Here is a 24,339-nt window from a genome sequence, read left to right as displayed (position 1 = left end):
GAAAGTGTGTGGCTGGTGTTACTGTAAGTAGGTATTTCCATAATGTTAATTGTATTCACTGTACTTGTTTTGTTGTTTAGTTCATTCAGATACAAAATATAAATAATATGCTTTACACTAGGCCTAATGTAGGCTACATGTTTCCTCGCTGTAGTCGTATGTGGAGCCACAAGCATCGTATTACCGAGCTCATCACCAGCACTTGAAAGCAGCATCAGACACCAACCAAAAAACAGAGCGTCCTTCCCGGGCTTTGCCGTTGCCATGGAGCTGAGTGATTTGCCGTTGTCATGGAGCCGAGTGTTTCTTTTCTCCGGCAACAAAGTGAAAGGTTGTGCTTTAAAATGAAGTGAGGACTCTGTGGAGAGAAACTCGACCTTAGTGTGACTCTCCTCGCTGTCCAGTCCTGCTGGTGTTTGAACGACGAAGTGGAGAGGACTTTAAAAGTTTTCCAGCACGGTAAGAAGCGCGTGCCACGGTGCCAGACAAGGACACGCAGCGCGTGCCAAGCTACCGGTAGTTTACCTCCAGCAGCCGGTAGTTTACCTGTAGCAGGTGGTGTGATGATGAATGAAGGTTTATCCGTCTACAATAGCTTTTAATTCACTGTTTATGCCGCCAAATGTTTTATTCACCGTACATGGGCTCATTCGGGATAATTGTTGTTGTTTTTAATGGAAGTGTAACACTCAGTAAAGGGTCCAAAGTAGTAGTGATGTGTTGGTCACGAACGAGTCGGCTCTTTGAGCCGGCTCTTTTAAGTGAACGATAAGAGCCGGCTCCCGTCCGAGAGCCGTTTTTTTCTTTTTCTTTAATTAATTCAAAGCAGAATGATAGGATGATCTTCTCTGCGCCACGGGCACTCCACGCACTGACTGTGACTGAATGTTGTGTTAATGACGTCCGTGCGACCAATCAGGTAATGACAGACAAGGATCATACCATCAATCAGGGAGGGGCAGCGCGCTGACTGTCTACAGGTACAGAGCAGGAGGGAGAGGAGGAGAGAAAGAGAGAGGAGTGCGGTGCACAAATAGCAGACAAGATGAGTGACAGTCGGAAACGAAGCAGCATGTAAAATTATGGTATTTGGGAAATTATAAGGTTTATTATAATTATATTGAATAATTGAAGTGATATATTTGCACACATACTAATCATAGGTCTAAATTGCGCTAAATTTGACTGAATTATAAAAGGCAGAAGTGGTAAAACGAAGAGCCGTTTGGGAGCCGAAAGAGCCGGCTCTACTTGGTGAGCTGAGCCAAATGATCTGGCTCACTAAAAATAGCCGAAATTCCCATCACTAGTCAGTAGCATTGACAAAGTACCGAGTCACAGTGTACGCAAGTTAGACTGACACTTAACAGCCGAGCTAGCGAGTTAGTTAGTTAGCGTTAAGTAGATTGAGAATGATATAGCTACTGCTATACTGGAGTAAAAGTAACTTTAAGAGTAAATAAACTAGCTTACATAAAATGTGCTGTACTGACGTTTAGAAAGGAAAAGTCACTGAATGTGATGTTGAGGTCAAACTTGTTTAAGGTGAAAAAACGTGAAAAAGATAGAATACAGTGCTCCAAACAAAAAGCAAAGCAGGTTTGCTGCACTGACTGCTCTCTGTAATGGCTCCACAGACGGTTGTTAAAGTGGCAGTAGGCAGAATGTTTTTGGCATCATTAGGCAAAAATTCCATAATAACCTTTCAGCATATTGTAATTCAAGTGTTCTGAGAGATAACTAGACTTCTGCTCCTCCTCATGGCTCTGTTTTCAGGCTTTAGAACATCTAGCCTGTGATGGGAGATTTTGACCAATCACAGGTCATTTCAGAGAGAGAGCGTTCCTATTGGCTGTTCATTCAAGGGAGGCAGCTGTCAATCACTGGCAAACTCCGATCAAACGGTCAAACTAGGCGGCGCTGATCAAATATGAATCAATATTCTGTATCAATATGTGTAGCCTATTTCTCTCCTCAAATATTTTCAGAATCATCTTGTAGTATACTGTTTAGCTGTAAAATGAGAAAAGTTTGCTCCGGCTGGTGGGCACTGCTTTGTATTTCCTCAACTGATCTCAACATGGCGGCCGGGTCACAAACTATGTTATTTTACAGCTAAACAGGACAGTTTGATCGGAGTTTGTGAGTGATGGACAGCTGCTCTGATTGGTTGTTTTCCTCCGGTCTGTGAAATCTTGTAGATGCCGTTAGGAGCACTGGAGGACACCGGAGGATACCGGAGGACACAGAGACACACGATTTTATTCAGATTACCTGTCTCATGCACTACTGTCAGGATATATATTTTTTTTTTTTATAGTTTTTTTTAATCATATTTGCTCCAATTCTACCCACTGCTGCTTTTTGTGACATAACTAAAAGCATGTGCTCTGTGATGATTTGACAATATTGAGTGATTTCAATTGTACAATACTTATGTTAAAAACCTATATGAATAAAATTACTGACTTTAAAAATGCCACACTTCCACCCTTGGAATAACATAAAAGGAATATACAAGTACAGAAAATAAGGAGCTGAGCGAAGGGCTAGTAGATAGTATTTTGTTATGATGATAATATTATTAGCTAGAAATTCATAATATTCTTGTTCTGTTTAACAGAAACTGTTTAATTAACTGGATAGTTTTGAAATAGAAGGGATCTGTATTTATTGATTTGGTCATTAGCATGTATGCGTGCATGTTTGTCAGGAAGTCATATCTCCTTATCTTTTCTTTTCAACTAGCCAGTCTGATCCCACAATGAGTGGTGCAGTAGCAGAGGGCCACCTGCAGGTCCGTCAGATCTACCGCCTGCTGCAGTGCGTCCATGAAGGGGATATGGTGCAGATAGAGAAGATGGTGAAACTTGGGGTGGATAACCTCATCAATCTCACTGAGCCACAAGACGGCACGGGGGTGCTTCACGTGGCAGTTTCAGCCAACAATCAGGGTGATGGTCCTCTTCTTTACTCCGTCAGATTATACATGTTGTATTTAAGACAACATGGGGCTCCACTGGCCTGCTGGCTTTAGACAGTCAGTAAGTTTACATGACTTGAATGCTGAGAATATCCAGTTTACTGTAATGTAATTTGATTTACTTCCAAAATCCCTCATTTTAAAACGACTTGTTTCTTGGATTTTATTGAATTTATTGGGGCTGGCAATCGATTAAAATATTTAATCACGATTAATCGCATGATTGTCACAAATTAATCACACATTTTTTATATATTTTTTTCTATGCATTTAGCATAAAAAATATGCTCAAATCATATGCCGTATGACATGGTTGATACCTATGGATTCATTAGGTTTCTAGTTTCATATATCAGTATCTTCACTCTAGCTTTAAAATGGAGCCCGCTACAACCTAAAATTTGCAAGTTGCGTTAATGCATTAAAGAAATTCCTGGCGTTAATTAATTTACGTTAACGCGCTATTATCTCATGAACTTTCACAGCCCTAGAATTTCTAGATTAAATCTTAGTCTTCATTCAAGGCCTTTTTGCCGTACGGTAGTGATGTCAAGGAATTACAAGAGTTCATGTACACAAGCGTAACTGTCCAAATTGTTTGTGAGAGAAATCAAGCAGTTCATATTGTTTCAAAGTCACTTCATTGTCCTGACTGTTTGTCTACTCCCGTGGACTCCTTACAGACTTGGTCAGCTTCCTTCTCTCCCAAGGAGCAAACCCCGACATCCAGGACAAGAAGGGCCGCACCCCGGTCATGTTAGCCGCTGAGCTGGGCAACGATGCCACAGTGGCACTGCTGGCCCAGAGCCATGCTGATCTGAGGCTCCAAGACACTGAGGGAAAAGGTGAGCAGTAGCAGGCATTGCCATTCGCCATTTTGCATGTGCAGATGGTGGGTTCTGGAAAAATGAAAGTTTTGGGGAGAGCAGAGTAATACATATATATTCGATTTGATTTAAATTAAGTAGTTTTATGGTGACTGAAATCTTTACATTGCGAGAGAGAGAGTTGACGATAAAAAAATCTGCACAGAATTGACAGACAACCACAGGTCAGTGACAACTGAGCAGCAAGCAGGGAGAAACTATAAGGGACATTTATGTGAGTTAAAGAAAGTTTATTGGCTAAAACATCACCAATATCATGGTGATATAGAAACAGTTACAGGAAAATACCAAAAAGTAAATGCTTTAAAAATATCCAGGGGAACAACACTATGCACTACATACCCAATATGTGTACTGTCTTTCAGCATACTTTTGTGTGACTAAACAGTAGTATGTATCTTTTCGGACACACTGAGCAGTAATTTACGTCGTCACTTCCTGAGAGCCTTCTTGCTGTTTGGAGACGTGTAACCATGGTAACCCGTGCCAACCTCATGTGACCAAAATTCGTTTTCATTCATTTTTATCTGTTCAAAATGCACCTTAAAGGGAGACTTGTCAAGTATTTAAAACCTTCACAGGTACTGCATTTAGCATAACAAATATGCTCAAATCATAACATGGCAAACTGCAGCCCAACAGGCAACAACAGCTGTCAGTGTGTCAGTGTGCTGACTTGACTATGACTTGCCCCAAACTGCATGTGATTATCATAAAGTGGGCATGTCTGTAAAGGGGAGACTCGTGGGTACACATAGAACCCATTTACATTCACATATCTGGAGGTCAGAGGTCAAGGGACCACTTTGAAAATGAACATGACAGTTTTTCCTCACCAAATTTAGTGTAAGTTTGGAGCGTTATTTAGCCTCCTTCATGACAAGCTAGTATGACATGGTTGGTACCGATGGATTCATCAGGTTTCTTAGATTCATATGATACCGGATGATGCTAGCTTCACTCTAGCTTTGAAACTGAGCCCGCTACAACCTAAAAATCACAAGTTGCGTTAATGCTTGAAGAGAATTGAGGTGTTATTGGTGTTACAGAGCTGTACGTCGGCGGCTGTGGCTCAGAGGGTAGAGCAGGTTGTCCACCAATCGGAAGGTCGGTGGTTCGATCCCCGGCTGCTCCGGGTCACATGTCGATGTGTCCTTGAGCAAGACACTTAACCCTAAATTGCTCCCGGAGGCATAGCCATCGGTGTGTGAATGAGTATTTAGATTAAATCCTGATGGGCAAAGTTGGCACCTTAGTAACCTCTGCCATCAGTGTATGAATGTGTGTGTGAATGGGTGAATACTGACATGTAGTGTAAAGCGCTTTGAGTGGTCGGAAGACTAGAAAAGCGCTATATAAGTCCAAGTCCATTTACGTCAACGTCTGTTATGAACGTTGTCGTCACTACCGCATTGCATTGTGTGTTTTTTTTCTGCCATAGTGTCCAGTGTTGCATACTGTAATATTTAACAGAAATAGTATGTAATTCGCGTATTATTGGTTTCATACTAAGGTTTTGGACATACTAAAAAATCTCACATCCTGTTTTAGCGTACTAAATAGCATGTTATGTTATGTTATGGAATTTTGGACGCAACCTTAGAGGAAATGGAATTATGCACTAAGGCTGAAAAGGTTACTAAGGGTGTTTTCACATATAGTCCTTTTTAAACTAACTGAATTGGTCCTCTTAAAGTGGACCAAAAAGGGGACCAACAGAAAAGAGACTCAGTTCTGTTTGTGTTCACATTGTTGGTTCATTTGAAAGAGGACGCAGATCTGTTTCTGGTCCACTTCAGCTCTAATGGGGCCTCAGTCCTCTTTCTGTTCACACTATTGTTAAAGAAGTTGAGGTTTGAATTTAACTTTATTAACTTATTTAATTTTTTTAATGATTTTATTTCAGCTACTTTAACAAATGTAGTAAATTTAAACAGTGACTGAAATGCTGTTAAAACACATTCCCTATACACAGCTTATTTAAAAAAAAAAAAAACTCATTCTGCAGCTGCACCACCATCCTGCTGAAATATGAACAGATAATCTACAATATTATTATGTTCCATCAGTGCAACCAAACACATCAGGAGTGATAGAGATCCTTATTCACTGATCCTACGGGTCTAAGCTTCATACTGACTTTTAGTATATAAACTGAGATTATACATTATGTGTAATAAACATTTTAGTGGAACTGCTCTAATTGACAGCTGTTTCAGTCACAGTGTTATAAAAATGAATGTCGCAAAAGAAGGACAAGCAAAGGTTTTATTCTGAGCTGATGCTGATGCTTGATGCTGTGATAGATTTGAATGTGAGGGCAAAAACCGCTGTTCAAAGAAATGACTGACCATAAAAGCTGTAACTTTAGACAGTCCTGAATAACAAAATAATATCTTAAAATTTTGACATGAACCCCCGTTAATTAATGCGCTTTGATACGCGCTTTATTACGGACTGAATGAATGAGAAAATAAAGCAGCGTAAGCTACCATGGTTCCGTGTTGTTTTTCCGAGCATGTACAAGCGCGTGTGATCTGTCTACGGCAACTCTAGAGGGATAAAATACAACGGCAGAAGGCAAAGTGAACCTGGAGCCATTTGTGTCACAATGCACAGATTAAGCGAACCGCAATGCGGACTTGAATCGAACCGAACTCAGACCGCCTCCCGAGGAGGTCTGAGTTCGGGTTGTTTCAGAGGGGTCTGAGTCCTTTTGGAGTGTTAACATATGCTCAAAAATGCTGACTCATCACTCTGAGGTCGTTTGGAGGGCTGAAAGGGACCAAGTGTGAAGACACGTTTAATAATTCAATAATTGGCAGAATATTAATTGATGACATTACTAATAATCAAATGTCCATTTAAGTAATTTATCAGGTAAAATACAAACATTTGCTGCCTGTAGATTCTTATATTTCAAATCCACCTTCAAGTGGATGTTTGTGAGTTTTTAGACCGTCAGATAATATATGCAATTTGAAGATATGACCTTGGGCTGTTTGTGGCACTTAATTACTTAATAATTACTTAATTTATTATATAGATAACCATTAGTTGCATCTATTTGTATAATAGGATAATGTGGTGTGCATAAAGTTAGGGATAATGTACAGCGAACCGGTCACTGTTGTGAAAGAAAAGCCCGACGGGGACGATGTCATCTCTCATTGCCCTGAAGGGGATTCTTTCACAACAATGACCCGCTAGCTGTACATTATCCCGCTTATTACACGGCTACTTACTGAAGAAATCAATCATTTCACACAAAAAGGTCTGCCAGAGTCTGACAACGGTCTGCTATACATAGCAACGGTCTGCTATACATAGCAATGGTCTGCTATACATAGCAACGGTTTGCTATACATAGCAACGGTCGGCTATACATAGCAACGGTCTGTAATACATAACAACGGTCTGTTATACATAGCAGCGGTCTGTAATACATAACAACGGTCTGTTATACATAGCAGCGGTCTGCTATACATAACAACGGTCTGTTATACATAGCAGCGGTCTGCTATACATAGCAACGGTCTGTTATACATAGCAGCGGTCTGCTATACATAAAGAAATAACAGAACGCAGAACGCCTGTGATTAACCAATCAGAATCGAGTATTCAACAACGCCGTGTAATAAAGCATTATTATTCCTGGCCATCTCTATATCTGTTTCTGTTAATTCACCTTAAAGGCATAATCAATGATCCAAATATAAAAGAGAGCATTACCCTAACTCTAAATATCAAAACACAAGATTTGAAACTGCTATAACCCTCAAACTGAGAGAGAACCGACCCCTTAGGTCTGATTAACAAAGCTCATTAGCTTATTAAGTTCATTTATATTTTCAATTCTCGAGCAAGAAATAAACATTTATAATCTGTAAATAAAACTCTTATATAATGCGCAAAAAAATTAGTTATATTGTCAATAAATGACATGGTTTTCAATCATGTGAGGTAATGGAACAGCTTCCCCATCCACTAATGTATTATCATTTGAGCTTGAAGTGTCGATTTCTCAAATAGAGGTGTTATCCATCTCAAGTTTGACCAGCGGGCACGTTGTGAACGCCTTGCCTTGTCTTACAACTCATGAAAATGCATGGTGCTTCTGTTTAGATATTGATGAGGAGGAGGCGGTATCCCGGACAACTCCAATCAGCGAGCCAAAGTTCTACTTCAGGACCTTTTTAAACCAATTGTGATAATGACCCAAATTACAGTGTGTCCGGGGCATCAATTACTACCAGTGGAACGAGAGAGGGAGGAACAAAAGTATTTGTGTGTGTGCTTGTGTGCATGAATACATGCTTTTGTAAAATATATGTTACATGTGTATGTGTGTGCACGATTGTGCGCAGTGCGTGTGTGTGCATGTGTGTGTCAGACCGTGTGGGTACATCTAATTACAGATCAACCTCTAATGGTGATCCTCTCCTGTGAAACATGCTGAGTCACCTGATATCGTCCTGCACTCCCCAAAGACTGGTTCGGCCCAGTCGCAACACTCACAGCCAAGCCTTTCCCCCAGTAGGCTGAGTGTCATAGTCACACATGTGCCTGTATTATCCTCAGTGTTATAAAGGCGGGCTGGGTGGGGAAAGAGCAGCAGCTGCCCCTCCCTCAGTATAGTGGCTGACGTACCAGTTAGGCCGTGCACCTGCGTGTACAGGCCCAAACACACATAGATTTATGGATGAAATTAAAACCATGGTGCGTTTACTAGCTAACGCCTATAAGCTAATAAGCTAGTTCTCCATTGTACATACTCAATACAGAAATCTATAAATGTCTTCCATAATAAATAAGGGATGAAATGCTCAGGGAAAATCATTCACAAATAAATGCTTTAACACATAAATAAATACATACTTTTAAAAATAAATATAAAATATATATTAAAAATAATGTAAAAATAAATAAATTAAAAATAAATGCGAAATAAATACATAAGTAAAAATAAATGCAAAAATAAATAAATAAATTAAAAAAGTCATACAAATAAATACATAATTAAAGTGGAAATTAAACAGAAGAGTAAATAAATAAGGGAAATAATACAATGCAGGTAAAGGAATAAAAAAGCAAATTAAAACAAATGTCACATTTAATCAATTACTTAATGATTACATTTATTTTTGATATTTTTGCCACTTTTAATGGCATATTAATTTATTTATTGAGTAATTTATTTATTTATTTTTATTATGGCAGGTTCCTTCCTCCATATTACATGGACCGCCCTGATCTGACCAATATTGTTAAAATTGTCACTTTTTAAAAAATCATTTTTAGTTCAGATTTTGTTCGTGTCATTTTTGTCTTTATTGGACAGTTTATGGTTGCAACAGACAGGAAACAATGAAAGTGACAGAGAGGTATGCCACCAACTAAGGTCAGAATTGGAACTGAGATGTTGTGGTTATATGGTTATTCAGCTACAAGGAAACCCCTGCCTCAAGTTATTTTGATAAGGTTGATATTAAGATTTTTTCTTGAGATGCAACTCATCAGATACATCTCCCACTTTTTTCTTTAAATGAACTTTTGTACCCCTTACCTCCTCTCACTTTAGGTTTGCTGTTCCACTGTATCTACCCCACCAAGCGCCACACCCGCTGCGTGCAGGTAGCACTGAAGTGCCAGGCAGACGTCAACAACGTGTCAGCTCAGGGGACTCATGTCTTCCAGTTTATGTGTGAAAAAGCCCAGCAGTGCACCCCCATGTGTCTCCTCATGATGGGTGGAGGGGCCGACCCCAATGCAACAAATCAGGTATGAAATTGGATGGGGACTAAATATTCACAGCTGAGATTTTCTCCATACTGTTTGTTTAACTTAAAACTGACTCCTCTGCTCTCTCTGCTCTCTCTCTCATCAGGAAACCGGCGTCACGGCGTTGATGGAGGCAGCCAAGGCAGGCTCCCTGCAGCTCGTCAGTGCCATTCTCAAGAGAGGGGGAAATCCCAACGCTCTGGATCGAAGACGCCTCTCCGCAGTACACTATGCCGCCATGGGGAGCTTTTTTGAGGTGTAGTATCTGCTCACCAGTGGTGGAAGAAGTATCTAGATATTTTACATGAGAAAAAGTAACAATACTAAAGTGTAAAAATACTCTGTTACGAGTAAAAGTCATGCATTCAATATCAGATATTTTACATGATTAAAAGTAACAATACTAAAGTGTAAAAATACTCTGTTACGAGTAAAAGTCCTGCATTCAAAATCTTACTTAAGTAAAAGTACAAAAGTATTAACATCAAAATATACTTAAAGTACCAAGAGTAAAAGTAGCTTAACCTATAATACAATACCTCATACTTTATAAGTTGATATATATAGTTTGTATTAATAATTTAAATATGCAAAGTAACTAAAGTTATCAAATATATGTAGTGGAGTAAAAAGTAAAATATTTGTCTCTAAAATGTAATGGAGTAGAAGTATCAAGTAGCATAAAATGGAAATATTCAAGTAAATTACAAGGACCTCAAAATGTAGTAAATGTACTTCATTACAATCCACCACTGCTGCTCACCCAATGTCTAGTTTCTACTATTAAAAAGATAACTCAAATATATATTAAAGTAATAATATATTGAATGAAAGTGGAAGAGCTGTTTTTGTCTCCCTACATTAGATGTTTTTCTTCCAAGTTTTCTAAATTTCGAACTCTAACCTTTGCCCTTCCTCAAATTACTATCGGTAACAATAGGATTTTAGATTTAGGATTCTGTTGTTGATGTGTTGCTCTGTGGTGTTTTGTGCCTTCCAGTTGATTAAGGTGCTGTCTGCGTACTGTGCAGACATGGGCGTGATCAACCTAGACGACTGCACACCCCTACACTACGCTGCTGCCACGGGCAACACTAACTGCTGCAAGTTCCTGGCACAGAGAGGTGCTGTGAGAGAGTCTAACACTTCATGATGTTAATGCGTTGAATTTCATCTGCGTGCCTAATGCCGTCACAGGTTCAAGACAGGCTCTCTATTTTTGTAGTTATTAGGGCTGTCAAAGTTAACGTGATAATAATGCTTTTTAATGCCACTAATTTCTTTAGTGCATTAATGCAATTGATATCTCAGAGGTTGTAGCGGGCTCAGTTTTAAAGCTAGAGTGAAGACACTGGTATCATATTAACTACAAAAACCTGATGAACCCATCGGTACCAACCATGTCAAGTCAGCACACTGACACACTGACAGCTGTTGGGCTTGAGTTTGCCATGTTATGATTTGAGCATGTTTTTTTATGCTAAATGCAGCATGTACATGTGCACCTGTGAGGGTTTCTGGACAATATCTGTATTTTGTGTTATTAATTGATTTCCAATAAAAGATAAGGTACATTTTGAACAGATAAAAAATGTGCGATTAATTGCGATTAATCATGGACAATCATGCAATTAATCACGATTAAATATTTTAATTGATTGACAGCCCTAGTAATTATATGTTGTAAGCATATATCTCTGTTGGGATACATGTATAGCCAGGAAATCAAATCTTCTTCTTGGTCAAATACTAATATATATATGAATATATATATATAGATCTATATATAGATCTATATATATAGATCTATATATATAAAAAAAGAAAGTCATAGAATATGCAGCGGCAAACACGGTCCCAAATTCAATTACGTAATTCTACCATGTGTTTATATTTCTTCCTAAAGCTGTGATTTATGTTCAGGTTGTAACCCCAAACTGAAGAACCAGGAAGGTTTGCTGCCACGTCAGATCGCCAAAGACGCCGGTCACAAAGCGGCAGTCAAGGAGCTGAGGAAAGCAGAGCGGCAACAGGGCAAAGGCAACAAATCCAGCGACGTCGGCCTCATGACAGATCTCTGGAGCCTGACCCTCCACGACTGGTCCCACGAGCATGAGACCGAATTACGGCAAGCCTTTGAGAAAACATCAGACAGAGTTACCGCCGAGATGTTTGTTTCAGTGTTAGAAGAACTAAAAGCTCCAGTTGAGCTCGACCAGCTCCAAATGGTCATCTCAGCCCACGACAAGAGAAAAGAGGGGTTCATCAATATTAATGATTTCATCAAAGGTGTCAAGTACATCAAGAAGCCATTCCTCCTCTCCTCGTATATGCCTAAAAAGAAAAAGGGAGAAAAGGGAGGAAAAGGAGGAAAGAAGAAGAAAAAGGGGAAATTAGTCATCCCCATGCCCATTTGCACCCTCCCACCGGAGCAGATGCCCCGGCGACCGGACGGAGGCCCACCCCACTTCATGATCGACACGTACTGCAACCGCTCGGACATCCATCGATTCGACCGCGACCACCCGCCAGAACATCCCATAATGAACGACTCAGCATGGTACATAGAAAAGCCAGAGAAGGTCTACGTCAATATCAACTACTGTGTGAAAAGTGGAGACCTGGAGTCTCTGGACCTTGCTCTCAATCAAGGGGTTCCCGTGGATGTTCGAGATCAGTTTTACAAGACCCCGCTGATGGTGGCCTGCTCCAGTGGCAACTACGAGGTGGCTCAGTATCTCCTCGGTCGGGGGTGAGAAACATCATGTCTTCTTTTTTATTAATCATGCTTTTTATTGTTTCCTTAAGAAAAAAGTCAACAACAACCTAAATCACAACAAATAAAATAATATGTACATATAACAGATAGTAACTGTAAATTGAAAAAAAAATGATTAAAAAACAAAAGAGAGGAAAAAAAGTATTAAAATAAAAAATGTGAATAAATAGATAAATAAAAATTCATAAAACAAAAAATGATTATATTTATTATTTTTTTATGATTAAAATTAATACATAGTAATGATAATAAATACATATCAATAAATACAAATAAATAACACCATGTCTTCTTTATGGTTTTAGACTTTGGAAACCACTTTAACAAGACGGACCTGCTTTTTAGTTTTATTTGTGAAGATTATTTAGTACAATTAAGTGAAACGGATGATCAACAATGTGAATTTAAAGCAGCTGTAATCAATGTTTTAATAGTAACAATGCATCAAATGACAATGTGAAAACGAAGTGACAATGCGAAAGAGGTCGAAAGAGGCCGAAAACATGATGTTCCTTATGTATTCAAATCCGAACATTCGAATGTTGGTCTAGTACAGGGCTCTCCAACCTTTTCTCCTCTGAGAGCTAATTTGACAAAATGAAAGTGGCCGAGAGCTACACATAGCGCTAGGCAAGTTGTACATCGCCAGTAGCAGACATCATTTCTGACTTTAATGGTCCTTTAATAACATTGCAGCCATTGCAGTCATCGCTTCTATTACAATCCCGCCGTAGGTGAAGGGCTTTTTGTTTTGTTAGGATGTGCGCCACTAAACGAAGCTTCTGTTGCAGCGTTGGTTTTCTTCGTCAGTTTGATAAACAGAGACTGTTGTCTTTTAAGCGTTGTTTTCAGCACCTCGGTTCGTAGACTGCTACCAGCCGGAAAGTCCCGTGAAAAGTTGCAGTGGACTTTGGTGAAGTGGCGCTCGACTTTACATCTTTTACCAACTGACACGCTCGCACCGCAAATGAGACACACACATTTGTCATCACCGATTCCTCATTAAAATAGTATCTTTTTTGCTTTTTATTGGCTTGGCTATTTTCTGAGGTCATTGTCAAATCTGGTGTACGCTTGCTGGTCTGCTAACATCTCCTGATGTTACTGCGTCGTTGATGTCATGAAATCTGAAAGCAGCGCAACTTGTTTAGTTGTCGGCTGATTGGCAAATAATCATTTTGTGTCAGAGGGGGCCGCAATGTCTGTGAATTTGATCGGATAGACATTTAAACCGGTATACAATGTGACTTTGTGTTATGAAATTCATGTCCATATTCTTGTAACCTTTAGTGAGACCAACGAAAAGGGCTGTCTGATGGCGAGGTAAAGCGGTAAAAATATTCAAAATATATTGTACACTTTAACTGATGTGGATTTTTTTTAAGGTGGCTAAAATAAGTTTTTCTGTTGCTCCCGTTCACAGACGCTTTACCTCGCCGTCAGACAGCCCTATCCGACAGTAACTGAAGCCGTTATATCGCGGTCTTCAAGACCAGACCAGACTTAATTCTCAAAACAGTCTTTTTACCTTGCAGAACGCGGGAGTATACGTACAACCCCACTTCAAAAAATCCGAACTAACCCTTTCAGTTATTTCCAAACTTAGCAACGCTAACTTTGACTCAGCTAGTGCTAGCGTTCACATTATTCACAACCTTATTAATCAGCTTACTTTGGAAGCCAATGTCGCTGCTTTTTGAGAACACAGATGGACCTGCCCTTTAAGAGTTCAACCGTATGTTGATTTGGCGACACCCGTGGTGGTATCAGTAAATGTGGTTTAATACTACAGGTCCCAGATGTCCTGGGACCTGCCCTGTTCAGGGACTATTTAAACACACCGTGATAACACAGCTGTTCCAATCCTAACAGGGCAGATGTGAATGTCTGTGACCAGTTCTTCTGGACGCCCCTCCACCATGCGGCTCACGCTGGCCAAGTGGAAATTGTTGAACTTCTGGTGGAGGCCGGGGCCACCGTCGATGCCCGGGCCCTCAGTGGAGGCACGCCCCTCATGAGGGCCATCGAGAGCTCTCGACCCTCCTGCGTGGACTTCCTCATCAAGGCGGGCGCCAGTGTCACTGCAGAGAACAAGAAAGGTTTGACTGTACATCTAAAATAAATCCTATAAGTTCATTTAAAATACTAATATTTAAATACATTTCATTTGGAGTAGGTTTCAATGTATACTAACATATTAATATAAACACATAACCGAATTGGATTTAATAAAATGTTGAGGAAGAACAAAGGAAATAGGAGCCACTAGATTTAAATGAATACATGATAACACTGTGACTTGTAACTGATATTTCATTGAGCATATTTTCTTTCCTTCAGAACAAAACTGCCTCGACATCGCCAGAGCTTTTGCGGACTCCAGGATAATTGACTTGGTCAAAGACAAGATGGATTCTCTTCCTAAACCAAAGGAGACGGCGAAGGGAAAGGGAAAGGGGGGCAAAGCTCAAAAGGCTAAACCTGCTAAAGCAAAGGTACCCAAGTAACTCCGTTAAAACCTTTTTACCAGCCCGCTACAAACATATTAAAATCTTGTGGCTTCAAACCTTTCCTGTTTTGTGTATGTGTTAGGGCCGTCAATCGATTCAAATAGTTAATCGTGATTAATTGCTAAATGAATTGCACATTTTTTTATCTGTTCAAAATGTAACTTAAAGTGAGGTTTGTCAAGTATTTAATACTCTTATCAACATGGGAGTGGGCAAATATGCTGCTTTATGCAAACGTATGTATATATTTATTATTGTAAATCAATGAACAACACAAAACAATGACAGATATTGTCCAGAAACCCTCACAGGTACTGCATTTAGCATAAAACAATATGCTCAAATCATAACATGTCAAACTGCAGCCCAACAGGCAACAACAGCTGTCAGTGTGTCAGTGTGCTGACTTGACTATGACTTGCCCCAAACTGCATGTGATTATCATTAAGTGGGCATGTCTGTAAAGGGGAGACTCGTGGGTACCCATAGAACCCATTTACATTCACACATCTGGAGGTCAGAGGTCAAGGGACCTCTTTGAAAATGGCCATGACAGTTTTTCCTCATCAAAATTTAGTGTTAGTTTGGAGCGTTATTTAACCTCCTTCACGACAAGCTAGTATGACATGAGTTTTCTCTGAGGTTTCATATGATGTGAGTATCTTCACTCTAACTTTAAAACTGAGCTCGCTACAACCTAAAAATCGCAAGTTGCGTTAATGCGTTAAAGAAATTAGTGGCCATAAAATAAATCTGCAATTGACAACTTTGACAGCCCTACTTTAGACACAGCAGCAGACGCTTGCTGTCTGAACACCTTAAATTGTGTCAAAGTAAAACGTAAGCAACATTTGACTGGAGTTAATCCCCCACCCTCGTTTTCCTCAGTGTACTTCAGCTTCTTCCCTCAGCATGAGAAACCTAAGCCTGTAACCAAATCTGATTACTGTAAAGCAGCAACTTGTAAGCAAATTAGACCAGATGTGTTGTGTTACAACAAGAACATGCCAGCGCTTCAATTTGCATTTCCTATAATCAGGCTTAAATCTGACAAAACTGTATTGATTTTGTCATTAGGACTCTTAAAGTAGCAGGAGGTGCGGTAGCACACATACATCAGGAATATTCATAGTTCAATTATAGCTGCAAGCAGCAATTCTGGGAGGCAAGAAAAAGTCCATCACACAGAATAAATTGCACACAGGTACAATATGGAGCTGCCACTGAGCATTTATTATCATAACTGAGGAAAGCACAGGAGCAATATCCTGTTTCTGCTCCTGCACTGGTCTGCAATAAATGAGACAATTGTTGACGGAATTGCAGAAATTCGCTCACCACTATAAGGAACTGATAAGCCTATTCAACTTCCATCCACTGTGTCTTATGAGCAACCCAATCACTGTAAATAATGCATGCACCCTGGAGTCAAAGTACGTACTTTCCATTGCAATGTAAAACTTTGGCTTTGAACCTGTGATACTTATCACTTCTACTGTACGATCATATGTAAGTTTAAAATATTCTTAGTTGGTGAAAATAGGATCCTGTAAACGAGACAGACACAAATGTAAAATATGACCATAATTCCTGTCATTTTATCCAGCTGTTATATATGGAGGACGGAACCTGCCAAAATCTAAAATAAATGAATAAATAAATAAATGACTCGCTAAATACATAAATACGCCATTAAATGTAGCAAAAATAATATTAAAAATAAATGTAGCCATTAATTAATTGATAAAATGTGACATACAGTTAGTAAATTGATATTTCTCTTATATTTTACATCTTTATTCATTTATTTTGTATTAATTCCCTTATTTATTTACTCTTGTTTAATTTCCCTTGTATTTATTTATTCATTTATTTTTAAAATTTTTTAAATGTATTTATTTATTTTTTATTTATTTTATATTTATTTTAAAATGTATTTATTTATGCATGATTTTCCCTTTGCATTTCACCCCTTATTTATTTCCCCAAACTTATTTATTTTGGTATTCTTTTCTTTATACATTTCTTTTTGCATATCTGCCTCATTATGTAAATGAGGGGGCTGTCACTCACATTTTATCAATTATTTAATGGCTACCGTGACGTCACCTGTTGTTTTGTGGACTGCCGTTTTGAAACCTTAAAGGTCACATATTATACTCCATTTAAACTAGTTATTATAGGTCTCAGACACCTCCAAACCATGTCTCTGAAGTTTTTTTTTCAAAAAAACAATCAGATCATGCATTCCAGCATGTCTCTATAACCTCTGTTTCAGCCCATTTCCAAAAGTGCTGATTTCTGTGTCTGTAGCCTCTGTCTCCTCCCACTCTGCTCTGATTGGTCAGCGTTTTCTGTCAATCAAACGTCCTCAACAACAGCGTCACCCTCCCCCTCCCTCCCGGAGAAGCTCTCTCTCTCTCTCTCTCTCTCTAGAGAGAGAGAGAGAGACGAGTGGAGAGATAGCAGCTAGAATAAAGTTTATAAACCACTTTAAAGTTTATAAACCAGAAACTTCACCCAGCGCACGTTACCGGAGGAATCTGATCAGAAATCGGCGACACATGATGAACATCTGCGGTCCAGATTCCAGGTTTTCCTGACGGTTTCTCTCAGGTAAATAATACTATTTATATCTCTGTTAGTTAGCTCAGTGTTTACCTCATGCATCAACTCTGTAAACCGTAAACATACACTCTGTTTTACGTCTGTCTTTACAGATCCATCTGTGAGAAATGACCGACAGAATCATCCCAGAGGAGAGCAGACAGCTGAGAGCAGACAGCTGAGAGCAGATGGCTCTGTTTACATGGAGATATAGAGCTAACCCGTTAGCATATAGCTACATGCTAACGGGTTAGCTACATGCTACCGCTATGACACGGTGTGTAAACACAGTGACCATCAGGGTGGAAAATAGAAGATGTGAAACAGTAGTCAGTTCATTATTTCTGCTAAAAGATAAATGTATGGAAGATCAGAGTAATGGTATATTATTTACAGTAGTAGCTATCTCTGTGTTACCATGACTACAGACCACCGGAGCTTAGCTTACCATAGTTTACCAGAGCTGAAGACTTTCTCCTGTACCATGTTAACATAACTGCAGGTGGGATGATTACAAATGCTGTGAATAATTAATATTGTCATCTGTCAACTCAAATAAAGTTTGACTGTGAAACAGAAATATGTTGTGTTGCTTACAAGTCACTATTTACTACCTGTATTCTGCTACATGCATGACATCAAATATATATAATATATAAATATCATCTGTTTAAACAGTGTAATTACATAAAGCCTTTGTGAAAGAACATGTTATATTTAGATGATGGGAGTACATGAAGCCTGTTCTGCTGGTTCTTGCAGACTAACTGTAGGAGCTACTTTGCTCAAGTTAGGTTGAGGAGGAGAGACAGTGACGCGCTGTGGGGCGGGGTCAGCTACTGAAGGTTCTCTCTGGTTCGACCAGGAAACCCTCACGTGGCTTGCATTCTCTAATGACGTCAGAATACAAGGAAAAAAGCGATTTTTTTTTCTGCACCCATTTCCGGACAAACGGAGGAGGAGAAAAAGAGAGAGGATGGTCTTTTATGATACTATGGTGGCCTGTAGACACACTGGGGACAGATATTGATGTTTAAAAGACATGGAAAAGTGCATTTTGCATAATAGGTGACCTTTAAGTTCGACATTTTGGCCGTCACCATCTTGTTTTTTTGCAACCAGCATTGACAGGAGACAGGATGACCGAACGCTGAATAAGACATTTTTAGGCGACCACAAATGTTAGAGTTAACTTTCATGAACTGAAAACACACACAACTCCCAGACCTGTCAATCACAAGGTAGCCCTGTCCTAAAGCATCCCCTGCTTTATGGTCTATCTGACTCTAAATGGGACCATCATTTACTAAATGAACATCATGCTGTATTGAAGAAGACTTGAAACTAGAGATTGAGACCATAAACTCATGTTTACAATGTTTACTGAGGTAATAAATCAAGATAGAAGTAGGCTCATTTTCTCATAGACTTCTATACAATCAGACTTCTTTTAGCAACCAGAGGAGTCGCCCCCTGCTGGCTGTTAGAAAGAATGCAAGATTAAGGCACTTTGGCTTCACTTCTCAGACCCGGAGTTGCCAACTGATTGATTTTGACTGAAAATTGAACCTGCGTTTCTCGGACTGACCTCCAGGCTCCATCATATTTGATTAAGAAATCAGTTCAGTGGTCTGCCATAGAAATAGAAAAAAAAACACCTGTGCAATATGTCCTACTGTAAGTAGAACTGTGTGGTTCCAAGAGTGTTTGAAACTAAAAACTTTAAAAGAAGATGAAAACAAGGAAACAAGGACACGGTGTCAGTGTCATTGATGTAACGTGTAAACGTGGCCCAGATAATATCATTCTACTGCAGAGGCACAGGACCTTCTGTGCTAGTCCAACCTGCACCACCTACAGGCAAGAGAGTCACACCAGCAGCAGGCTGAAAATGGCAGATGAGACATGCAGAAGCATCTGAATGTGTGCTGTCTACAGGCAAGAAAAGCAATAACTATTGCCACAACTGCAGATTTTAGCAGCTTGCATTTCTGTGTGTTTGTGCGTGTGTATGTGTTAAGGGTTTACATTTTACATTTGTAGTTACTTATTTTAGAGAGGGAAGGAGAGGGATCCTAACCAAATTGTATCTGTCCAAAGTAAAACAAAAAATCTGTTGTTTTATCTGTTTATTTGTAGAATAATTTGCTCTGGACTAGGGATACTAATTTAGAAAAATGTTGTTAACCGATAACCGACCCTCGTTAAGCGATTAAACGTTAACCGACAAGATTTGTGCCTCGCATGCAGCGGTGTACCAGCTGCAGGAGCACAACAGATATTGGTTGATGGGAGTCTCCAGTTCACCGTCCGGGAGCGTTAACTTAGCAGCTACGATGCTGCGTGTAGTGTCGCGGACATGCAGCCACTTTCACAGTAAAAGTCTCCACCACATATTTAGTTTAGTTTAGCAGGTTGTCAGCTGTGTGTCTGCCCGGCGTAACGATACTTTGTCTGCCCGGCATAACTTTAGCGAGTGACCAACAAACTGTGTGTGTGTTTGTGCTACGTTAGCAGCTCTAGCATTACCGGAGGCTTCGTGCTCGCCACCGCACACGTAGTCTGAGTAACTTTAGCGAGTGTCCAACAGACCGTGTGTGTGTGTTGGCGGTGAGTGTGAGGTTGTTGGTGGCGTTCTAGCTGTGATCGTAGGTGTAGCAGTGTGTGGACAGTTTATTTGTCGGTGAATAAATGCTATGAAACTACAACTCCTCCGCTCCACTTTAGCGAGCCAGAGACCGGAGCCAACTTCCTGTATCCTGCAACTCCGGCTCCACCTCTTAAGGTGGGCTGTTAAGGTGGACCAGCTTTTCTCCTTAAAGTGACGAGCAGCCACTTTTGAGTGGCTGCTTTTGAGTTAATTATTAACATTTCTTTTAACCGTTTTAACCGATAGCGTTAATCGGTTAAAATGCTTAATGTTGGTAAACTGTTAAATGGTTAATTATTGACATTCCTACTTTGGACATATCTCTACAGACAAGACACAAATGTTTGAAATAAGGGATAATTTGGGTGTTTTGAAGTGGGTTTGTATGAGGTCCGTATCCATAGTTAGTGGCAAAGCCAGAGATTAGCTAGACCAGCAACTCCCGTGTTCTGTGAGGTAAAATTGCTGTTTTTTTCAATGGAGTCTGGTTGCTTTGGCGAGAGCATAGATAACGGCTTCAGTTCCCCATCGGAAACACAGACTGTATAGCTGTCTCCCGGCAAGGTAAAGCGGTGAAAATATTCTAAATATAGTGCACTATAGTTAAACTGATGTTGATTTTTTTAGGTGAGTCTTTCTTTTAGGTGTATAAGATAAGTTTTTCCGCCGTCCCCCGTCCACAGCTGTACATTGCTTTGCTCCGGTGTCGGTTCTCCTGCCTGTTTCTCCAAACTGGGGGCGTGCCGACCGTCATCTACTGTAGGTAACACACCGACTATGGATAAGTACCTCATACAACCCCACTTCAAAACACTATCCCTTTAATGTTTTGCCCAGCTGATCAATATTCATCTTTATCACTATCCTCCAAGCGTTTTTCATTTCACTGGTCCTCTGTGTAACAAGTGCTATTTCTGCTTGGACCTCCCCTCCCCCTCCCTATCCTTTACCTCTATTAGGATTTGTTGAAAAATCAGGAAGGTTATTGTTTTAATTCTCAAACGGGCAAATCTTACACTTAAATTTTGTGACCTAAATGTGTGTATTGTTCTTGATGTCTCTGGTTGTCTGGATGCATCTAACACAAGGGTCAGCAAACTGCGTCTCTTTAGCTCCTCTCCAGTGGCTCCCTGTGGATTTTTAAAAATGGAAATGAATAACTGTCTTTTGTTAACATTTTCAGTTTTATTTATTATTGGTGTAGGTCTATGGTACAACTGTACGACGGAGTGTTAGGGCCATTGAGTGGGAAAAAAAGTCGTAGATTTCGAGAATAAAGTCAAACTATTATAAAGTAGTCATTTTACGTGTTATTTTCTTTTTTCTCGTAAAGTTATGATATTATTCTCTTAATATTACGACTTTTTTCTTGTAATATTATGACTTTATTCTGTAAATCTCAGATGTTTTTTCCCTCAGTGTGGCCCTAATACTCCGTAGTACATTGTCTCTTTGGCCCTCACTGCATTAGACTTATATACTATATACTTAGACTATAAACTGTGTTACCTTCACATTGCTCAAATGTTTTGGGGCTCCAGACAGATTTAAATTTGTTTTTTTTCCTAAAATGGCTCTTTTGATAGTAAAGGTTGCCGTGACGTAATTTTCCACCACTATGACCCCCTCTGACTGACCTGAAGACCTTTGCTTTGCAGTAACTGCACACAGTTCTTGGATTAAAATGAGGCAAATCTGAAAATCTTGGTGTCCCATACAGGACTTCGCTGCAGAGGGTGCGGTGCGCGCAGAGACATCGACTGCAACAGCAGGGAAGACTCCTCCTCAGAAGGATTCCAAGAGCGTCATCCTGCAAAACACCAGGATCACTACGGGGAAAACCAACACTGTGGATATCACCTTTGTGCCAAAAACGGTAGGGCTCATCACCATTTACTGTCCGTTGCCTCATTGTACTCTAACATCTATGCTTGCTAAACAGATGTTATTACTTCCTGTCTGAATGTGCCATTACAAATATCTCATAAATGTCTGTGAATTACATTTTGACTAGGGCTGTCAAAGTTAATGTGATAATAACGAGTTAACGCAAATTCGTTTTAACGCCACAAATTTCTTCATTGGTTGTAGACTTGAAGGTTGTGAAGATACTGGCATCATATGAAACTAGAAAACGAATCCATTGGTAACCAACCATGCCATACTATCTTGTCGGTAAGGAGGCTAAATAACGCTACAAAGTTACGCTAAATTTTGGTGAGGAAAAAACGGTCATGGACATTTTCAAAGGGGTCCCTTGACCTCTGACCTCCAGAATGTGAATGTAAATGGGTTCTATGGGTACCCACGAGTCTCCCCTTTACAGACACTTTAGGATAATCACAAGCAGTTTGAAGCAAGTCATAGTCAAGTCAGCACACTGACACACTGACAGCTGTTGTTGCCTGTTGGGCTGCAGTTTGCCATGTTACGATTGGAGCATATTGTTTTATGCTAAATGCAGTACCTGTGAGGGTTTCTGGACAATATCTGTCATTGTTTTGTGTTGTTAATTGATTTACAATAATAAATATAGGGATGCACCGATACCACTTTTTTTCAGACCGAGTACAAGTACTTACATTTGGGTACTCGCCGATACCGAGTACCGATACGAGTACTTCTCTGTGCCAAAAGACCCTCGTTAACAGCCAGCTGGAGGGTGTGAGCGACACACGGCAGGCTGGGGAGTCCCGCATACGAGGCGGTGTGCCGCGACCGGCTCTAGGTCGGCTTGGAAAGGCTCGGGGCGAAGGTGCTTCCCGGGGCCGAGGCCAAAGAGCTCGCTGCGCCCTCTCTCCCTGCCGGGGAGGAACGGGCCTCCCGGTGCGACTGTCGACCGGGGGTGGACTGTCCTTAGTGCGCCCCAACCGCGTCATGCCCCCAGGGCAGGGCTCGGCCTGCGTAAAAGGCAGCAGGGGTCTGCGGCGATGTCTAATGAGATGATCAAGGAGTCTAACGCATGCGCGAGTCAGAGGGTGCAAGCAAAACCCTGTGGCGCAATGAAAGTGCGGGCTAGCGCGCGGGCGCACCACCGGCCCGTCTCGCCCACACTGTTGGGGAGGTGGTTTTCTTGTTTCATATGATACCAGTATCTTCACTCTAGCTTTAAAACTGAGCCCGCTACAAGCTAAAAATCGCAAGTTGCGTCACTGTGTTAAAGAAATTAGTGGCGTTACAACTAATTTGTGTTAATGTGTTATTATCGCGTTAACTTTGACAGCCCTAATTTGTACATGTACATTTTCTCAGTTTGAGCAGTCTACCTCCTCACTAAACCTGTGTAAGAAAAGCAGCGTCTCCAGCGTTCCTACCAGCGCACCATCAGTTCAGTACCGTACCCAACTTATTGCGTAATTACACACAGCTGTCTTTTTTTTTTACGACTTGTCCGTCTCAGGTGTGGGGGAAGCCGCCCACCACCAGCCAGCTGATGTCAAAGATAGAGAGACGGAAGGAGCTCTTATCCCTCGAGGTGGACTTTGACGACTTCATGATGCCTTTCAGCCAGAACATCCAGAGGAAAACGCTGGAGCCGGCGTAAACCACAGACTAGACCCGGAAGGAGGTTAGGCAGCAAGAGACACTCAGACATTTTTGGAATCATAGTTTGTTACCTGAGCTGTCTGAACACCTGTGACAATTATAGACACTGGATTTACTTTGGATGAATCTATTTTCATTACAACTGCTTTAATCAACAGAGTTAGACATCATGTTACCAAACCTCTTGAGTATCAGAACAATGTCAATACATAGGCAGGAATTGTTAGAAGGACAGGACATGTAGAATTTCATGGGTAGAATTTATTAATAATCAAATGACAAAGTCATGCAAACGATATGAATGTGATTATTCACCTAAAAATAAAGATATTTCTTAGGTACACACCATCTAGTACTGTACAGTATATCCACAATGCGCAGCAGGGACTGTTTGCATCTCTTGGCAATTGTCAAACAATACAAAAATCGGACAGATATATATTTGTCAATACACTGGAAGATGTCAAAGTGTTTTACATAAATACAGAATTGGTTTCTACTGTACTCTCAACTTGGTTCAAGCTGAGAGCCATTTTGCTGACTAAAATCCCTTGACCCTGAAAGTTAAAGGATACAGAAGGTTCAAAAAACGCTAA

General features: G+C 40.2%; 1 protein-coding gene across 2 annotated transcripts; it reads left to right on the top strand.

Annotated features, from left to right (window-relative positions):
• The first annotated feature begins 286 nt into the window (after nucleotides 1-286).
• ankef1a (ankyrin repeat and EF-hand domain containing 1a) lies at nucleotides 287-24,022 on the top strand. 2 transcript variants are annotated; one of them, XM_074615826.1, is made up of 11 exons: nucleotides 287-459; nucleotides 2,753-2,954; nucleotides 3,667-3,828; nucleotides 9,452-9,651; nucleotides 9,758-9,907; nucleotides 10,652-10,775; nucleotides 11,575-12,403; nucleotides 14,303-14,529; nucleotides 14,771-14,925; nucleotides 21,918-22,073; nucleotides 23,598-24,022. In XM_074615826.1, the coding sequence occupies exons 2-11, from the start codon at nucleotides 2,765-2,767 to the stop codon at nucleotides 23,739-23,741; spliced, it is 2,337 nt and encodes a 778-aa protein (XP_074471927.1). In that variant the 5' UTR covers nucleotides 287-459; nucleotides 2,753-2,764; the 3' UTR covers nucleotides 23,742-24,022. The 2 variants fall into 2 exon arrangements, with proteins under 2 accessions (XP_074471927.1, XP_074471926.1); XM_074615825.1 differs by having other exon boundaries at nucleotides 288-459; nucleotides 2,749-2,954; nucleotides 23,598-24,021.
• The last annotated feature ends 317 nt before the right edge of the window (nucleotides 24,023-24,339 follow it).

The sequence above is a fragment of the Sebastes fasciatus genome, chromosome 18 (genome assembly GCF_043250625.1).
Source record: "Sebastes fasciatus isolate fSebFas1 chromosome 18, fSebFas1.pri, whole genome shotgun sequence".
Taxonomy (NCBI): Eukaryota; Metazoa; Chordata; class Actinopteri; order Perciformes; family Sebastidae; genus Sebastes; species Sebastes fasciatus.
Note: the sequence above shows the minus strand (reverse complement) of the source record. Positions and strands in the feature narration are given on the sequence as shown.